This window comes from Xenia sp. Carnegie-2017, unplaced genomic scaffold (assembly GCF_021976095.1).
Source record: "Xenia sp. Carnegie-2017 unplaced genomic scaffold, XeniaSp_v1 HiC_scaffold_3, whole genome shotgun sequence".
Lineage (NCBI taxonomy): Eukaryota > Metazoa > Cnidaria > Anthozoa > Malacalcyonacea > Xeniidae > Xenia > Xenia sp. Carnegie-2017.
In genome coordinates this window covers 5882823-5899760 of record NW_025813493.1, presented here as the reverse complement: position 1 = coordinate 5899760, position 16938 = coordinate 5882823, and the positions used below count along the sequence as shown (strand labels likewise).

General features: G+C 34.1%; 2 protein-coding genes across 5 annotated transcripts; both read left to right on the top strand.

The window, feature by feature from the left end:
- The first annotated feature begins 413 nt into the window (after window positions 1–413).
- Window positions 414–10832, top strand: LOC124454245 (caspase-7-like). 4 transcript variants are annotated; one of them, XM_047005059.1, is made up of 5 exons: window positions 414–506; window positions 1918–2195; window positions 5898–6137; window positions 7884–8036; window positions 8142–8628. In XM_047005059.1, the coding sequence occupies exons 2-5, from the start codon at window positions 1931–1933 to the stop codon at window positions 8504–8506; spliced, it is 1023 nt and encodes a 340-aa protein (XP_046861015.1). In that variant the 5' UTR covers window positions 414–506; window positions 1918–1930; the 3' UTR covers window positions 8507–8628. The 4 variants fall into 4 exon arrangements, with proteins under 4 accessions (XP_046861015.1, XP_046861017.1, XP_046861014.1 ...); XM_047005058.1 differs by lacking the exon at window positions 414–506 and adding an exon at window positions 2249–2296 and having other exon boundaries at window positions 1539–2147; XM_047005061.1 differs by lacking the exons at window positions 414–506; window positions 8142–8628 and adding an exon at window positions 10695–10832 and having other exon boundaries at window positions 595–2195.
- A 3068-nt stretch (window positions 10833–13900) lies between these two features.
- On the top strand, window positions 13901–16822 carry LOC124454700. The gene is made up of 2 exons (XM_047005478.1): window positions 13901–14358; window positions 16127–16822. Exons 1-2 carry the CDS (start codon window positions 14175–14177, stop codon window positions 16504–16506), a joined length of 564 nt encoding a protein of 187 aa, XP_046861434.1. The 5' UTR covers window positions 13901–14174; the 3' UTR covers window positions 16507–16822.
- The last annotated feature ends 116 nt before the right edge of the window (window positions 16823–16938 follow it).

The window sequence follows — 16938 nt, the reverse complement described above, 5'->3', positions numbered from 1 at the left end:
ATACATATCTTCCTTTATGACCTTCAATGATATGTGATCGGATGGTTCGCGTTCACCTCGGAAATCTTGAAGAATTTGTTTTCGTAACTCAGATTATGTGCAAGAGAGTGAAAAAGAATGTGTGATGCTATATATTGTATTACTGTTTGAAGCCCACAGTTTGTAAATCATTTACAGACAATCACATCAACTATTAATAGCTTATTGCTCTATTGCCTAGTATTAAATAGATATTTCGTATTGAAATAATACTTACCATGCATTTTCATTTTTCTTTTTTGTATTATCTGTCTTTCAATCGGGTAACGTAATTTGGGATTCCCAATAAGTAGTTATTCCATAATAAACATCCCCTAGAGTATTTTCATGTAAGGGTTTTCCCCATATTTATTAGGTGCTTTCCCTTCTTGTAAAATGTGTATATAAATTTGCTTGGAAACCAAGTTGACCAACTAGAGTGAAGAAATAAAGGCACAATCGGCTGACGTATATTGAACGGGTAAAAGGTAAAATTTCTTTAATTTAAGCATTTCTATACCAAGTTTCCTTTGATAGAATAGTATAACTGGAATAACATATGGCAGTACAATGCTATTTTAATGCGTTGCTTTTGATCGTTAATAACGTTAATCTTTTCGCTCCGTACAAGTACTGATGTGAATATCTCAGAGCATAAACGGCAATGGTTAATGCTTTATGTACGCTTAATCATCACACTCCTTATATAACAAAGATATGACTTGTTTCACATGCAAATTCTGGTAAGAAATTAAGAATTTGATAACGGCATTGATAATCGCTGCAACGCTGCCTTCAAGTATTAATTAAGCCGTCGTTTACAGGTTTAATATATTTGCATGAAAAGCATAATATTTGATAAATCTGTCTTGTATTGCAATCAAAGGCCCAATAAAGACCTAAACCTCGTTTATACCATTTGGTGTTGATCACAAAGAAGGACTAACAGTTTTCTCTATAGCTGCATCACGTGCTGGACAAATATGAAGTTATAGCATAGATTGTTTATAAAATGAACGAAAATATGTTGTGAAACTATATTTCTAGTACATTCATCTTACATAAATGGATTAGTCTTTCTTGGAAATTTCTACACATTTCCTGGAAATTTCTACACAAAAGCGAATTTAATGATCACGCGTCATCAGAATCGTCATTTTCTTCCAGGAAACAACTGATTTCCTTGTCAAAACTGGCAAAACGTAAATATAAACATCGTATTATTATATCTTCACGTACAGATTGCAGTAGTAATGTAACACACTTCAAAACTTTAACCTAAAAGGAAACAACAAAGTACATTCCCAATTTCCCATTCTCGGTGGCAAAACTAGAACGCCAGTTAAGGGATTGATATTCATATATGCAACTCAATTTGGCGCAAATCTGACAAAAAGATCAAGCATAATATATAAAATTAAAGTGAAATATAAAAGAGATAAATTGAGTATGTAAAGTAGAAAAGTAAATAATTATATATTTATAGTATTTGTAATGAGTAACAATATTTATAGAGTCAAAAAATTATGTAAGGTTGATTAAAAATATGTAAATCAAGTCTGAGAGCGAGCTCCGTGTGCCTGATGGAAAGCAGTGGATATGGTAGAAGTTTGAGGCTCTTACTTTTTAATGCGGAGTTCTTATTTTTCAAAGAAATAATTAACTTATAAATAGCAGGTGTCAAAAGCGTCTTCTTTCTTGGTAACCAAACAACATTGTTTACCAAGTTACACTGAGGACTGAATTAAATCAAATTTTACGAATAAAAAAGATTTACAATAATCAATAACTGGTCAATGCAAAATTCAAGTGAATTCAATCTTATATTCTAAAATTCAGTAAACCGTAAACCCTTTTAAACTGTCTAAAAACAACATAGGTACAAATGAATTTTCTTAGGTTGATTATCTCCATGGAAACTCGAAGCAAGGCTAAAAAGTCCGCAATACCAGACTCAAAACGTCCTGAACTCAAACGTGAATCTGAAGCAATGAAAAAGAAAAAGCAGACAACGACATCAAAGACTAGGCAAATTTCTAGGAAAAGAAAGCGTTTGCCTAGTGGCTCAGACAATGTTGATGGCCCACCTCCAGAAAAGATGAATCAAGACGAAATCGATATTGTTGATGGTGGAGCAGTCACGTACAATGTAAAAAAAGGACGTCTTATTATAATTAGTAAGTGTTACATGCAGGATTTATTGACGCTATTGATTTATTTACTGACGATGGTGGAGCAGTGACGTACAATGTGAAAAAAGGACGTCTTATTATAATTAGTAAGTGTTACATGCAGGATTTATTGACGCTATTGATTTATTTACTGACGATGGTGGAGCAGTGACGTACAATGTAAAAAAAGGACGTCTTATTATAATTGGTAAGTGTTACATGCAGGATTTATTGACGCTATTGATTTATTTACTGACGATGGTGGAGCAGTGACGTACAATGTAAAAAAAGGACGTCTTATTATAATTAGTAAGTGTTACATGCAGGATTTATTGACGCTATTGATTTATTTACTGACGATGGTGGAGCAGTGACGTACAATGTAACAAAAGGACGTCTTATTATAATTAGTAAGTGTTACATGCAGGATTTATTGACGCTATTGATTTATTTACTGACGATGGTGGAGCAGTGACGTACAATGTAAAAAGGACGTCTTATTATAATTAGTAAGTGTTACATGCAGGATTTATTGACGCTATTGATTTATTTACTGACGATGGTGGAGCAGTGACGTACAATGTAAAAAAAGGACGTCTTATTATAATTAGTAAGTGTTATATGCAGGATTTATTACAATTATGAGAAACACACAATAATGCCATCGTTAGAGTTTTTTTCGAAAATTCTAGTTTTATAAAAAGTTGCGGCCATTTTTTGAACACCTGAATATTGCGTGGAATTAGCTAATCTATGAAATGTTTGTGTGATCTTTCTATGAAATGTTGGTGTGATTTTTCTATGAAATGTTTGTGTGATCTTTCTATGAAATGTTTGTGTGATCTTTCTATGAAATGTTGGTGTGATCTTTCTAAAATTTTAAATCATTCGTTCTGTATAATTAAGATAAGTCAAATCTTATAGTGGTCTTTTCTACCCAAAGGTTATTTTTTATATTTCTTAAATATAAATGTTGCGCATTGACTAACCACGTGTTTAAAGAGTATTTTGTACAGCTCATCCAGCCTGCTTTTAAGGGCGCGGGAATATCGACAGTTGGGAGAGGTCACCGTAGAAAACAATGGATTTCAAAGGAGCTTAATACGGCATATCAGGGGCATATAAATATTGCTGACTACATGCTATCGATCTTTCTACCCACAAGCCCGCTATGCAGGCATATTTCTTGTGTATAAACACAAGCGCGAACTGGAGTGTCGTTGATATTAAGCAATTATTGGATGAGGTTGAGCATGATATCAAGAATTATTCAGACCGATGTCATTGTTATCTGCCGAAGCGATGCTGAGGTGGATAATATTGACCGAGGTCTGAATATAATTCTTGATATCATGCGAAAAACGAATATTATTAAAAAACATATCAATATAAAACGTTTTTAAAACCTTCGCTCATTTGTTTTCGTCAGACGGTTTATTCAAGTTTGTTTCGTTTAAATATGTTGTAAATATGTTCAAAGCCAGCTTCGTCGCTTTTTTAGTGTTTTCCGCATCGTTTTCATTTAAAAGCCTTCACATTGTTTTTAGAAACTGTGGCAAACATCGCTGTTGTTTGATTTGCTTTCAAAACCGGCTTTTAATGGCGTCCATATTTGTAGAAACTATATCTGTAGATATGACGTCATAATTACAGATATCGAGAATTATCTGCAGGTATTTGACCAATCACAGCCGAGATTGCTTACATGGTGAATAATAATCACTCTTAAAGCAATGATACAAAAAATTAGCTATACATTGTAATAATCAGTGTGCAATTTGAATCAAATTTATTTCATAATTGCAAACCTGCTTAGTAACTATAAAGCGTGAGTAATACACATGATATTTGAACTTAAAGTCTGTAGTTATCTTTTCTATGCAAAAGAGCAAAAAAATATATAGAAAAATCTCAACGTAAGCTTTATTTATATCAAATAGACAAATATAGATGATTTATTTCCTGATCATATAGATGATTTATTTTCTGCAAATAATTCGTGTATTTTTTTAATTTCTTCAAAGAAGTTTTTTGTTCCATGTGGACGTCTTAAATAATTCCGACTCAAGATATTATAACAGAAACATAATCCGTTTACATGGCAGTGGCGTGCGGTCATGCAAGCGTAGGCAAGCGCCGCTTGCCTAAGCATTTTACCGAACAAAAATTTTTTGGATCAATCTCTGAGCAAAATCAGTTTAAATTTTTCTGTTCTAAACAATGTCAATGTAATCTTTTGTCTAAATTGTCTTTACAGTTGAAATGCTTGCTATTTATACGCGATATACTGTCGTGGTTTTCGGTTTCACTTTGCTACACTTGTAAGATGAGTCAAGTGGATTAAATACAACGAATATTTATTAACCAAGGCAAGCGCGCTTTCCTTCGGAGCTCAATTTGAACATTTGCGCATGCGTTAATCTAGATTTGGAGGCTTCTTATTCGAGGAATATCGAGAAAAGGCAAGCGGCGCTTCTAAGGGCGCCGCTTGATAGCGATTGGTCAACAGTCTTGTACGCTCGCAATTTTAAACACATATCAGCGCACGAATAATATTCGTATATTCAACACATTGGACATCCGAATTATTCACGCCGTTAATGTTATCGTTTATTAAAAGATGACTGAGAGCGAAAGGTAATGTTCTGATTTCTAATTCAAAGTAAAGTAAGTAAGTAAATGGACTCCGTCGTTTCGACGTATGAGGGTTCCACACACAAAGTGGAACATCCTGGTCACTGAAATTATAGTGAAGGCAGCTGATCAGACTACAATCACTCCGTACCCTTCACGCAACTACAACGCTGATATCAGCGTGACACAGGGTGACAAGGCTGCAACATTGCAGATGCAGATACAGTTTGATCGTTTAATTCAAAGTAGTAGGTGCTTTATTGGTTATTTTATTATTTTCTGCGCACAATGTGCGTAAACAAGCAGGGGCCGCAGTCTGCAGAGATATCGAAATGGACGCAAACGTGTGTTGTGGTAAAGTATGACTAGCATTATGACCAAAACACTATGCTCTTGTCAGTCTTGTGTCGTTGAATTCGTAAATTAATGACTGAAAATAAAAGGTACAAGATACTAAATAATAAACACGACTCTCCGATATTCTGAAACGTACAAGTCAGTGCCAGACACATTTTGAAGAACGGGAGAACACGTTGCCATGACGTCATTATACCAAAATATAAACATTAAACAACGCCATGGCCTCAGTTTGTAACACACCGTGCCAATTTTGTGCGCGAAACTGGCTGTTCTTAATTGTTATAATCACGACTGCTACAATACATTTCGCGCCTATTGTCTTGCAATTTATGTATGTAGAAGATATTATCTGTAGCATGTAATACAAGATTATGGTATTGACAAGAGCTTCCTTTTGCGTAGTAGTTTTGATATTTGTATCCGGTAGATATCATGTAACTGATGTAAGGTATAAATAAGATTGATGTTCCTATAAAATATATAGCATAGGATTTCTCATCCTTTTATGTTCTACTTCTACATTCGGTATTTTCACGACACCTGTACAACATGACTGAATGCATTGTGGAATCACTGTCAGCGCTTGCCTATTAAATTCGGTCACCGCACGCCACTGTTACATGGATTAGTGTTATTTATTTGTTTCCAATTCTTGTGAGTTTACAAAGCTGTGCGGAAAAAATCTATGAGTTCATTTGAATATTTTTTCTTCAGATAATGTTGAGGGAGAAAACAAAGACGTTTTCCCTGATCGCGCGGGGAGTTGGGTTGATGCAGAAAGTCTATTGAAATGTTTCGAACGTATTGGTTTTTGTGAAAAAGTAGTTCATTGTAACAAAACGTGTGCAGAAATGGAGGAGACGTTCAACGAGTTGGCTCGAGTTGATTACTCTAATGTTGATTGTGTTGTTGTTGCTATCTTGACCTATGGTGAGAAACCAGACAAACTCAAAGGTAAATAACACCAACATTTCATAGATCAAATAATCTTAGAACTAGACAAATATCTTCTTCCTGAACTAATTTTTTTTATACCTGGTGTACCTATAACATTGCACACAAAATATGTTGAAAATACACGATGTTTCAGACAGATCCGAAAAAAATTTTATGTCATGATCCAAATATTGTGGAAATACGGCAAATTTTGCTTAAATTTTTATATAGCTAAAAGATGACTTTTCTTTGAGATTTCGCAAAGTTTGCAATGTTGCAAAATAATGATAAAATTTACATTCCGTATTCTGTACACTAGTAAAGAGCTTAGAAAAAAATACACCCGGGACACTGAGTTCGAACTCACTGGTTGACCCTGGCACAAACTCGCATTTTTCTTGTACTTTACACTCGAATATAAAGAATTCTTCCCCCTTGAAAATCTAACTTCACCATTTTGCTGTCGATTGTTGATTAACATGTTCATTTCTCGTTAATGAAACAAAAAAACTTGGATTTTTGAGGATTTACTTATATTTTTTAACCCGCAGCGGTAGTTGAGATGGTCTGTCAACCTGTAGCTAATGTGTTACAATAAAACAACTTTCCTAATATGAATTTCAACACGACCAATGAATTTATCATTTACAATTGACATGCCAAAGAAGATACTCTGGGGTAGAAGGGAAAATCCCCTCTGGGGTAGAGGGGTGAATCGTCTAGTACATATTCAGTTGACCATGATTTCAATCCATTTTTAGCATGTAGAATATGTAATTGAGCTGAAAATCACGAATTTCACGCAATTGACTGGGGGTTTGTTCTTTAATATATCAACGAAGGCTGTCACGGTGTGGTAGGGGAGCATTGTGGGATTACTGCTTAAGTGGCGGATCTAGGGTAAGTCAAAATAAATTACTGCTGCACATTTTGGAACATATTTTCATTTTTAAGCCCCTCAGAGACAAGTCCATTGGTGAAATTGTATTCTTTAGAAATTCAAGACCAATAGTGCTTTTTTGAAAGTACTTTGATTTTAAAATTAAGCAGCTTTAATTTATTTTGTTCGCTGCTGCTCGCTGTGACTACATCTAGATCCGTTACTGTACTGCGCTAATTCAAAAAGCTGCTTACTGCCCTCATCAGCAATATTTGATGTCTTGTCGCCATAAAAATGACAAACGATTTTACCTGAGAAGAGATGCTTATCTGGTATTTCATCTAACCTTCATTAAAGACTTTTATTTTTCTCTTACCTTGGAAGGCTTTTCTGAAATCACGGCGTCCAAAAAAAATATAAACGAAAAAAATTAATAACAATTAAAATTACTGGTTGACAGACCAACTTGAAGAATGTTAACTACCAGTGCATGGTATGTATATGAAAAAATATTAGCAAATTATCAAAAGAGGAAATTTTTTTTCATTATGCAAAAATGCCCTATAAAATGAAAATGTCAATCAACAATCGACGTGCAAACGTAAAAATGACTGGAGCTAGTACAGTTGAATTTTATGACATAAAGTTTTCCAAAGCAAAATGGGGTGTTTGGATTTAAAGGAGTAAGAGTGCGTAGGAGTAAGAGTGTATGTCTGAGTGCAAGGTACAAAAAAACTGCCGGTTTGTGCAGGGGACAAAAAATGAATTTAAATATTTAAACTCTTGAAATACGAATTACAAAATCTATGAAACACGAAAGTCTATTGTTACAAGAAAAAATGTTTTTTTGCCCGAGTGATCACCTTCACTTATGTTTATAATAGGTGTGGATGGTGAATCTGTTTCATATGAGAAATTGATATCGCCATTTTTTCGTTGTTATAATCGAACTTTAATTGGCAAGCCAAAGATATTCATCATACAAGCTTGTCTTGGTGAACAGCCAGAGCTTGGAGTAAGAGAAACAGGGAAAGAAAGTATGTAGCGTTTATAAAAATAATTGTAGATTTCTCATTTTTTTGTTAAGTTGTAACCTGTATGGTTTGAAACTGTTTAATCAGAAGTCTTGCCTTTTTTATCAGGAAGGCCTCTTTTGTCTTTTAATCCCGCCAATTGGATGCTTCCTCCTCCAATCCAGGAAGATTATTCTCTTCGAAACAAAGAGCCTGACTCTGGTATTCTTCCACCTTACGCTGATCGATTGATAGCACTTGCCACCGTATCTGGATTTTGGGCCTATAGAGATGAAAATAAAGGCTCGTGGTTTGTTGAACAGCTCACCGCGAGTCTCAACAACGAATACAGCAGGCATAGAAAAAAAACTCGACATTTACACGATGTTCTCACAGAAGTTCAGGGCAAAGTGTCAAATCTTAAGGCAGGAAAATTTTTCGTTCAAATGCCAGAATTACGAAGTACCCTAAGAGGTCCGATATATTTTCATTAATAAGTGATTCCAAAGACAACATTTAAAAAATTCTACTTAAGTTGAACTTGCGATATGGTGTAATGATTATTTATCAATTTAAATATGATTATTTGCTTGCCAAATACAAAGTTATACATGGACTTTTTTCGGAGTATGTTTCATATGATACTTCTGAGGTCTTAATACTTAAGCCTTTTTGAGAAAAGGCCTGGTAGATTTTGCTCGTTTTTCCTAATGCAGACACAGCGCTGGATTAACCCAGTGACTGCTGCAACATATGCCACAGGCCTCGCGCTTGACTTCGCCACACTCATTTTTATGAAAATCATGCCCATTCAACCATGAAACACGTCCATATAAGGATTTGCCGATTCGAAACTTTAGGGGCCTCACGAATGTAGACATTTAAGTCCCCCTAAGCTTGGCAGTGAAAAAAAGAAAATGCACAAAATCTGATGCTTGTTATTTAGCTGAATTGTAGCGCTGAGCTGTTCATACTATTGATTCAACAAAAGAACAAGGCCAGTCATACGACCACCAGGAGAGCATGAGTGCTAACTATGTTGATCAATCTGTAGCAAATGCTGTCTAGCAGCCTTTTCCTCCTTTGAATTTATTCGAAGATGGTCTTCCTTATCTTTTGCCTTAACGCATCGCTGGAAAGTTCTGAATGATAAACTTTCAAGCCAGAAATTTTCAACTGTAAAGCGCATTTCCAATAGTTTCTTGACAGCACGCACAAATGTAACGATTAGCAAACTTCACCAAAGCACCACTAATATTTTAGATTAGTAGTGTTTTGGTGAAGTTTGCTAATGATTGAACAAGGAAGACTGAAGTCAGAGATTATGCTGGTAACATGAGTCACCAAAAAATAGTCAAAATTGGAAAGAATGCGTTAACGTAATCGCAGTTACGACCAACCTAAAGCAGAACCTAAACTACAGGAGAATCCAGTCGAAAGTTTCGTACAGAAACGTTTCTGTAATTGTATACAGCGTGAATTGTGAATTGGAGAAACGACTGGGCTGCGTGGACATAAAACGATGCTGAGTTTTGCTTCTAGCTAACATACACAAAAACTTGTCAACCAGCAAATATGCCAATGCACGATAAATCTTCGCCCTGCAGCTCTGTTGACCGTCTGACCAACTGTTGCAATTTTTAAGTACAGTTTTGATAGTCCGTCTGACCAACTGTTGCAATTTTTAAGTACAGTTTTGAATACAGGTTCCTTCAAGAAGTCGTAAATAGCAATTGCTTCTCAAGAGTCCCTGCCACCTTTTCATCCTCTATAAAATGTGATAGTAAAGAATCTCTGCCACCTTTTCATCCTCTGTAGAATGTGATGGTATAGAATCTTTGCCACCTTTTCATCCTCTGTAAAATGTGATGGTAAAGAATCTCTGCCACCTTTTCATCCTCTGTAAAATGTGATGGTAAAGAATCTCTGCCACCTTTTCATCCTCTGTAAAATGTGATGGTAAAGAATCTTTGCCACCTTTTCATCCTCTGCAAAATGTGATGGTAAAAAAGCCGAGATGGTGGCTTTTGTCTCTAAGTATGACGCCTGTATTGTTCTGTGTGTGGAGTCAATTGAATAACGTGTTTACTGTATATTTGCTGCGAACAATTTGGAGACAAAATTTCCTAATACTTTAATCTTATTTTGTCTTAATTTAACTCTTAAGAGCCTAAAGTTTTTCCCATATGGAAGTTTTGTGATATTTCGTCTATACATGTATATGTTTTGTATATTTTCATGCAATATTGTAATTTTCTTTCTTGTTCAAGCTACCCAAATTGCCAATTTTGTTCGCAAAATTTGTTATTTGCACACGCAGTGTTAATCCGTTAAAAAATATAAGCTTTTTAATGTGTTTGCAAAGACTTATGCAACCCGAGGTGACCTTCGGGAGAACTCGAGAACAGATTAGTGCAAGCCCGTGACCGAAGGTCGAGGGTTGCAACTGCTCGAGAGTTCAAATGCTCGAAAAATTAAATTTTTCCACTAATATTATGTATTCATGATCGACTTGCAAACACTCTTTGATTGGTTGATTGTTTTGATTAATTTGATTGGTTGAGCTTAGATCTGTTTTCCACAGGCTAATGCAAACACGGCTATAGAACATTCACCGCACGCGCTTCATTGTTTTTATTTCATAAGATAATTTAATGTGTTTTTATACCTTTTATATTATAGTGTTGATGATGAAGCTAGCAAATCATTAACAAAGGAGCACAGGGATCATTATCTCAAAATCTTTTCAAACATGCATGATAATTATGTGGCATAAATTAAACTTTTATGAATGTACTAATTAAAACTGTCAACCGAAAACAATGAAACTGACGATCATTAATACAACTTTACTTTTAATTATACGGAAAGCTCTATTAGTCTTAAAACTTTCTTAAATATTATTTGCTAATGCAATGCAAATATTTACTTTCATCGTGGAACTTGACAAGATTGATAAGAGAGTTTTATTACGCTACGTGAGGTAGCTATAAACATATTTCTGAAATGTTTTAATCAAACAAATTTATGTTTCATAAAATATTTCCTCGGAAGTTCAATGAACTATGAGCTTCACCACGATTCAAGATGTACAAGATGGGTAATAAACTATGCAAGTTTGTGATGTTTTTTTTTCCGTTTTCATGTCTGATGTTCATACTCTCACTAAAGATTATGAAAATTTACCGACTTAATGTAGAAATAACGACGTTCATGAGATAGCTTGCAAGTTTGGTTCTGCTCTATGCTTAAGTATTTCGGCGTTTACTTACTGTACAAACAATTGACTTCTAAAGAAATAAATAATGTTAACAATCTGAAACTTACATACCTTGATTAAGGCCCTGTTAACATGAGAGCCGAACGAAGTCAAACCGGTACCAGCTTGTGTCGGCTACAATATTATTTATAGTAGATGTCTACATTGGACAGTTAGGAAAATGACTCAGAGAGGTCTGAGGTAGTATCGTCTGCTGAACGAATCCGACTGAGTTCAGAACGGTATGAATTGAAACCTGCATCAATGTAAACTCAAGTTAACGTTCAAACTGGTCTGAAATGGCAACAACGCATGCGCACAAAAGCAAATTACAAAAACAAAATGGCTAGCAAGTGTAAAGGAGGCATTACGTAAAATAATGTAAAACATGCAAATCATTCACTTGCACAATAAAGCACTTTGAAAATGTTATTATGTTATACCGATAACAAACATATTTAAAAAAAAAAGCAACAACTAAAACATCTTCATAAATCTTTACGAAATACCAACATAATGCACTGCGTGGGATTTATTGGGAATTCTTTTCTAGCTGCGATTATCTATATTTTACGACAGATAAAATGAATTATAAATACGCTATTAGTATCCTCACCTGCTTCATATTGAAAAAATGTAATTGCCTGAATATTCAGTCTTTCTGCAGGTGTTAGCCACGCACTATTTAAAATTTTTCATCTATCTTTAATGATGAATGTTAGATTCATCATTTAACTGCTATTTGTGGTGAATTTTTTTCAGTTCATAAACTTATGTAGCGACTAAAATATCATGAAAACTCCATTACTTAGCGGATTTTTGCTTCATGCTCTTATTCTGAAATTACCTGAATTGCTAGAAAGCAGTTCCATTCAAGAATACTTCAAGAAAGTTGACATTCATGGTAAGTTTAAATTGAACCACAAGCGTAAATATATCAGGAAAGCATTACGTTGCATTTCACAATTTCGCAAATTTATCAATACCTCGAACATAATTATACGTTTGCATGATGAAGAAGTGGGGCAGTAAAACAAAAACTGTTCATTAACGATTTTCATAAAGCAATGATGAATGACCAATGACATGGCACTCATTCACGTTATACAATCCTCGCATGGCACTCATTCACGTATATGTTATACAATCCTAACAAACCGAAGGGGAATTGCTTGACGATTTAATATGAGTTTATCAGTCATGATCTTACCATGTGTATTAAGGTAACAGCAACTATGGACAGTGGCGAATTACTCAGTAGATTAAATAGGCTGGGCTTTCGAGAGGCACGTTGTATCCAGACATAGTTAGTTTTCAGTTTTTGCCTTTCCAGACAAGTTAAATTTAAACAATTTGCTGTTAAAAACCCTACCAGTGGTGTAGCACATATTCATACATTCATGTTTTTGAAATCCATTGTTTTCAACGGATTAAGACATGCATATATGAACAAAAACAAGTTGGGAAATGTAAAGGCAAACGACGTAAGGAGCGCTAATGTCATCAAGAGTCTGAGCGTAACGAGAAGAATAGATATCCGACTTAAAGTCTAACAACTTTGTCTTATTTTACAGGCTTTATAATTAGTAATCCGTCCCAGGCTATGAGGTTTTCATGTCTCAAAAATTGTAATATGAACTGTTGTTGTATATGAACAGGACTCTTACATATTCTTTTGTTGTGGAAATATCGCACAAAAATATTATTTTGGTATTTTGAATTGCTTTTAAGTAATGATCTCTTTTAATATTTACTATTTTTAAAATAAGTGGCTTTATTTCAAGTTTCCCTATGATCTTCCAACATCTTTTTCTAAGCCCATTTTCTTCATGCAACATGCACAAGTTGGAAACTATATTTCATTTATCATTTAAACCTTACCCTTTATGCATGAGGCCTGTTGCATGCAGATATATGCAATCATAAAACAAAATAAAAACTCAACGAAAAATCAAAATGATTTTGAGCGATTGTATAAATATTGACAAAGTACATGCATGTACGTAAGTATGAAATGACGAATGTGGTTCAAAGATTTCTATTTCTCACAGGCGAGAAATTGGCACCTGACGACGTGATATCTAAGCATTTAGTTTATTCCGAGATTGAGTGTTCTTTCAAATGTCTTCAAGAGCAAGAATGTGTTGGTTACAATTTCTGCGATGGGAGTGTTGGAATAATGAAAGATGAAGCAAATTGTGAAATCAGTCATAATAATATGAGCAATGCTATATCAACTATGCAAAGACGTAAAAGTGGAAGGTGGACATTTTACCTTAACGTTAACAGCCTACCAGTGGTATTAATTTTCGTTTCTATTTGATAAAGCCTGTTCTTATCACACAAATGCATAAAAAATAGGCAATAAAGCCATTTCTAATAAATGCTGCCATTTACAAATACTTGTACAGTTATCTTAAATGAATAAATTTAGAGCAAAATTTTTAATCATATTTTATCGAAGAAAAAAGACTAGAATTTGATTATTGTCATGAAAACAAAGATGTGATCAAAATTGAAAAATCACAAGCTCTTAGAAGTAGATTTCGAGGTTCAATTCGTTTTTATACATAAAAAAATTCAACTTAAATTATGATTATAAGTAGTTTGGAAAATGGTAACAGATAAAGTTAAGTTCACAGAAATTAAATTTTGGGTTAAAAAACTATATTAATGTCAGTCATCGACTGCCATTCGCCAGAAGAATACAAAAATATTTGACAACACTTTATTTTGACAAAACTCCTATCTTTGAATTCCCATTTACCTATGCGAGGTCAGATTTACATACGTGAACTTCAGAAGAAATTTCAATCTTGTTCTTGTAGATAAAGAAGCCATATTATTTTCATAATGAATGGGCTCTTGTCGCACGATTCTCCAACAATGATGCCAAACACTGGATGATGAATGCAACGTTTTGGTATGATGTAATAGTTCCGTTTGGGGAAATAAATAATCCCGTGTCGAATAAAGATATGATTTCTGAAGCATTTTGGAATTTAAAAGGGAAAGAGTTCAAATTGAGCAGAAGTGATGATGTTAATCATGAAGCACTATTGCAAACTACATCCAATTGTCTCCAAGGTACATCTTAACGTTTATGGTTCTATGCATGAGATTCCCTTAGACAATGTTTACCCTACTCCGGACAAAAAAGTAACAGAATTGGGTTGCGTATATACTGCACCGGAGCGGAATGGTTTAAAAACACCACTTTTACAGTAGCGTTACACCATACCTTCTAAACGTTGTCGAAATAAAACGGAGCAATACGCTGTGTTGGGTAAACAGATAGCCATTAATATTTCGCTACACTTTAGACACCTGTTCTTTTCCATGGTAAAATGAAAATGGTAAACATTTTATGTTTGGCAAGCTTTTAATGACAAATTCTGTTGTATATTTTACAATTCAATGTTTTCATGACCTTTGGCTAGAGATATGAGCATCTACCAATGTGCAAATGTAGTCTTATTGTCAAATTAATAAGAAACACTTTATTTATTTTACTGTTAGCGATTTCTTTAAAGGTCTCACCCATAGCTGAACAAGATGCACTTTTTCAAAGTTATAAAAATATATTTGAGAGTCAAATTTTCAATTTACTGAATATAGAAATTTCCTCAATGACTAGCATTTATTGTCAGTAATAAAAATGTACTTATTTGAGTCTAGTAGTAATATCAGTGGGGTTTTTTTCACTGAAAAGCAAGTAGTTTTTGTGTTAATGATCTGGAAAATCGATAAACAAAACTGATTTTCGAAAAAAAATCAATAGTAATTTTACTGAAAAATTTACATTGTATAATTTTGTGGGAGATCATTATAGGAGATAAAGTGGGCTTACTAAGTATACATGCAGCCAAAACTGCTTCAAAACTCCACAACAAAGGAACTGGAAAGTATTTATTGTAGCTAAACATACTGAATAATTATAAATCTTACATGATTGTGTAAATTAAGGAAAAAGCAAGAATAATTTACAAAATTTTGTAACTCTAATAGTCTTGAGTCCTTCACAAATCTTTTTAATTGAATAATTTAAACTACACTTAACAGAATTTGGAGCATTGCCATTGGTCTTTTTTCAAAAGCCCGAGCAAAATATTATATAAAAAATAATTTCGTGCATGATTGTCCACATGTTATGTTTCTATTCATTTCATATCCCTGTAGCATAAGGGACAAGAAGATCAATAATCAGGGGAGAATGATATTACGTATTAAGTTTCATTTGAAATCTATTGTTTTGTGTATATTATGACATGTATTATGACAAACTTGATAAAAGTTGTACATGTTATGAGTGAAGAAAAAGATATACATTTAATTCAAACAAAAAACACAAGCCACAGTTAACGTAAACTTTTAAAGTTGGATACTGAACGTGTAGATCTAGGTGATATGGAGCTGATTTGTGGGTTTAGGGAAAACTGAGGTGGCACATAGGGACATTGATGTCCACCAAATTATGGATACTCCTACGCCCCTCGCAGTTACATAAGGGATAGCAAAACGCTTTAATGTTTAAAATTCTAATTTTACTTGCCTTTTCTGATGATCCTTAATTGTTGTAAAAGATGTAAATATTAATCTTCCTGACACAAATAGATTTTAAAATGCGGACTTATTTTATATATTATGGTTTATGATGAGCTTGTGTGCTCTCGTTTACAAATGCAATTTTTATGGCTTGATGATTATGAACCTACCAAATTTTTTGCACGCTCGAAATTTGAGAAACAATTTCAATATAGGAATACAATGTAGTTGACATGGTAAGCTTGAATAATGAAGTCATCATTCAGATATTCTTTTTTATTCATTCATAGATTGTTTTTCTTTTCTTTAGGTGAGTCTTTTCGATCTAAATTAACAAGTTACGGTAATTGGAGAAATGGAAAAGTTTGGAACAGTAATGCTTGTCGTGGAAGTTGTCCAGTTGTTTATGGAGGTCAGTACAAAACCACAGCCGGATTTGAACAGAATAACTGCAGCAGCAACATTCAAAACAGACGTTATGTTGGATTTTGGTGTGATTGGAGTTCAGGTGATGGTGCTGTCTTGATGATTGGTGGTGGAGGGTCAAGCTGTAGCAGAGCTGATCATGGAATTGGGATCACTGAGGAGAATTCAGCAAGATTTGGCGGAACATTACCCCATTATGATTTTGGAAAAAATGCAGATTACATTCCTCCTTCACATTATTCTCTTAATCTGTGGGTACGATAATGCGCCAGTCCACAGCTAATGCAATTTTTAAATATTTTAACTTTAATTTTAATTTTAAAACAGCATTCGACACATTTTTAGAGACAGTAACGACGCACTTTGAACAAACGTTCATTTCCAAACATTGCACCATATGAGTTCGTTTGCTTGGTTTTCGTACTTCCACTTCATAGTCACTGAGTTCGTTTGCTTGGTTTCCGTACTTCTAATTCATAGTCCACACGCGCTGTAAATATATATGTGTAATGCATACTATTGTAATATATCATTCCATCTGAGGATGGATTTGAAATAAAGTCAAAAATTCACAGTTTCATTTGCGTCTTGCTTGATGATATTTTGTTTGGTATTTAATTTTACTTTTTTCTTTGAAGCGCGGCTAACCAGTATGCTACTGAAAAATTTCTGAACCAAATTGTTTTAGAGATTAAA